Consider the following 1987-nt stretch of genomic DNA (forward strand, 5'->3'; position numbering starts at 1 on the left):
GTACCGTGGTCAAACGGAATACGCCCGTTACGTAGCAATGTATGAGAAGAGCTAATATAACAGCATATACATAACAAAAGATATTTGCGCGAAGCACGTGGGGCTGTCTTACGCATGCTCATTCGCGGATCTTTGTTAATTAAGATCTCGGTAACTATTCCGAATCTCGCAAAATGGTATATAGAACTTTCTGATTCAGTTTTACTCCTTCTATCTGTCTGCGAGAGATGTTACACCAATTGTCAGACACCCTGTATATTTATATTACACTCACGTATAAAAAATTTACACGTGAGTTTAAATTGAAAGTTTAATTTCTAAATTCTAAATAGGATGCTATACATGCATACTTGTATATGAGAAATCCCTGTTTACTCCCCTATCTAATTTTATTATATTTAAATATTATTAAATCATTTAAAATTTAATTAAAAATAAACCGCGATAAGCTGTTTTTCCGACAAGTGCTTCTTTATTACTTCGACCTCAAGAAAATTGTAGCTGAAACGCGTCGTTTGTCATCCGAAATATATGGTGATGAAACTCCATCGGAAAAAATATGTAGAGTTTAGTTTGAACGCTTCCGAAATGGTGATTTTGACGTGAGAGACAAAAAACGTCCCGGACAGCCGAAAGGAAGGTGTGCTATATTAGAAACTCTTGTGTCCAAATGAAATCGTTACAGCTGATTGTTACTAACAACAATTATGCCGATTGAATAACGAAAAAAAAAGCCATTCGTAGCCAACAATCGACGCAAAGTAATTTTTTTTTGTATGATAACGCTCGACCGCATGTTGCAAAAAGCAGACACTTCTAGAGCTTGAATGGGAAGTTCTCCCGCATCCAGCGTACTCTCCAGACCTGGCATCTGGTCGGATTATCATCTCTTCCGGTAGATGCAAATACGCACTTACGGACACACATTTCTCCAGTTACGAAGAAGTCCAAAAAATGGGTTGACAAAATGGATCGCCTCGAAAGACATCGCATTCCACCGTCGTGGGATTGTTTTGTTGCCGGAGAGATGGAAAAAAGTTGTAGAAAAATGGAAGAAATTACTTTAAGATATTCATTCATCTTCCTTTCGAAATAAATCAATTTTGGAGACAGAAAAAAAAACGACAGGAATTAAGTTTACCACTTAATAGAAGTGATCTTTTATTTATCGAGACAGTTTTCTGATTGATAGACACATTATAAGTTTCTGGATCGGCTGCCGCGCGTTGGGTAATTTCGCGATAAAGATGTACTTATTACCGACGATAGAAACTCGAAAACATCTAACGGATTGCTTGATCATAGGATAAAGAGGAAGGTGGTAGCTTTGAGTCAGACTCCGCGTCGACAATAACACCGCGCACAATCCTGAGTGCACAAAGTTCAGTAGGACAGTTCACAGGGATAAGCATGGGATCTTTAGGCACTCAATCTTCGCTCAACGACACTGAACGTCCTGCTACTCCTCACAGGACCTCGCGTATCAGTAGATATGTCACTCCTGTGAGTCATCTCCATGTTACCTTTAACTAACTCTGTCTCTCTCATTCGAGTGTGTCATTCTTCGTGCCACTTCTGATTGATTGTTCAGACTTGCTCATGCATGATAGATGACTCGAATGGAGCACCGAGACTTGTGCAAGTATTGCGGAATGCTTATCTTCTTGCAATCTCTCTTTCGTCTTCTTCTCTTCTTCAAAATATATAATTAAAAATATTATATATGTAATATATAATATATATATAATATATATTATAATATATATAATATATAATATACAGAGTGTCCCACAACTCACGACCTTAAATTAAATGACGTATTCCTGAGATCATTTTGAGACGAAAGTTCTAATGCCATATTGTCGAGGCTACAATACTTTTTGAATTATAAGCGTTTAAAAGTGACCTATCTGGTGGTCTGTTTTTCGCGCGCTCAGGTACGGCGCATCGTACATGACAGTGTTCTTGTTTCGATATACTTGATATT

The 1987-nt window shown here is 37.7% G+C and overlaps 1 protein-coding gene across 1 annotated transcript in view; it reads left to right on the top strand.

Annotated features, from left to right (window-relative positions):
- Nucleotides 1–1305: 1305 nt before the first annotated feature.
- LOC109862031 (MAP kinase-activating death domain protein-like) overlaps nt 1306–1987 on the top strand; it is a gene marked incomplete at its 5' end in the record, with an annotated part of 21702 nt that continues 21020 nt past the window's right edge. Inside the window, one exon of the mRNA XM_020441919.1 lies at nt 1306–1503. Within this exon, the coding sequence (XP_020297508.1) occupies nt 1306–1503 (198 nt within the window). The remainder of the gene's footprint in view (nt 1504–1987) is intronic.

Source organism: Pseudomyrmex gracilis, unplaced genomic scaffold, assembly GCF_002006095.1.
Source record: "Pseudomyrmex gracilis isolate BER0280 unplaced genomic scaffold, ASM200609v1 scaffold_1289, whole genome shotgun sequence".
NCBI lineage: Eukaryota > Metazoa > Arthropoda > Insecta > Hymenoptera > Formicidae > Pseudomyrmex > Pseudomyrmex gracilis.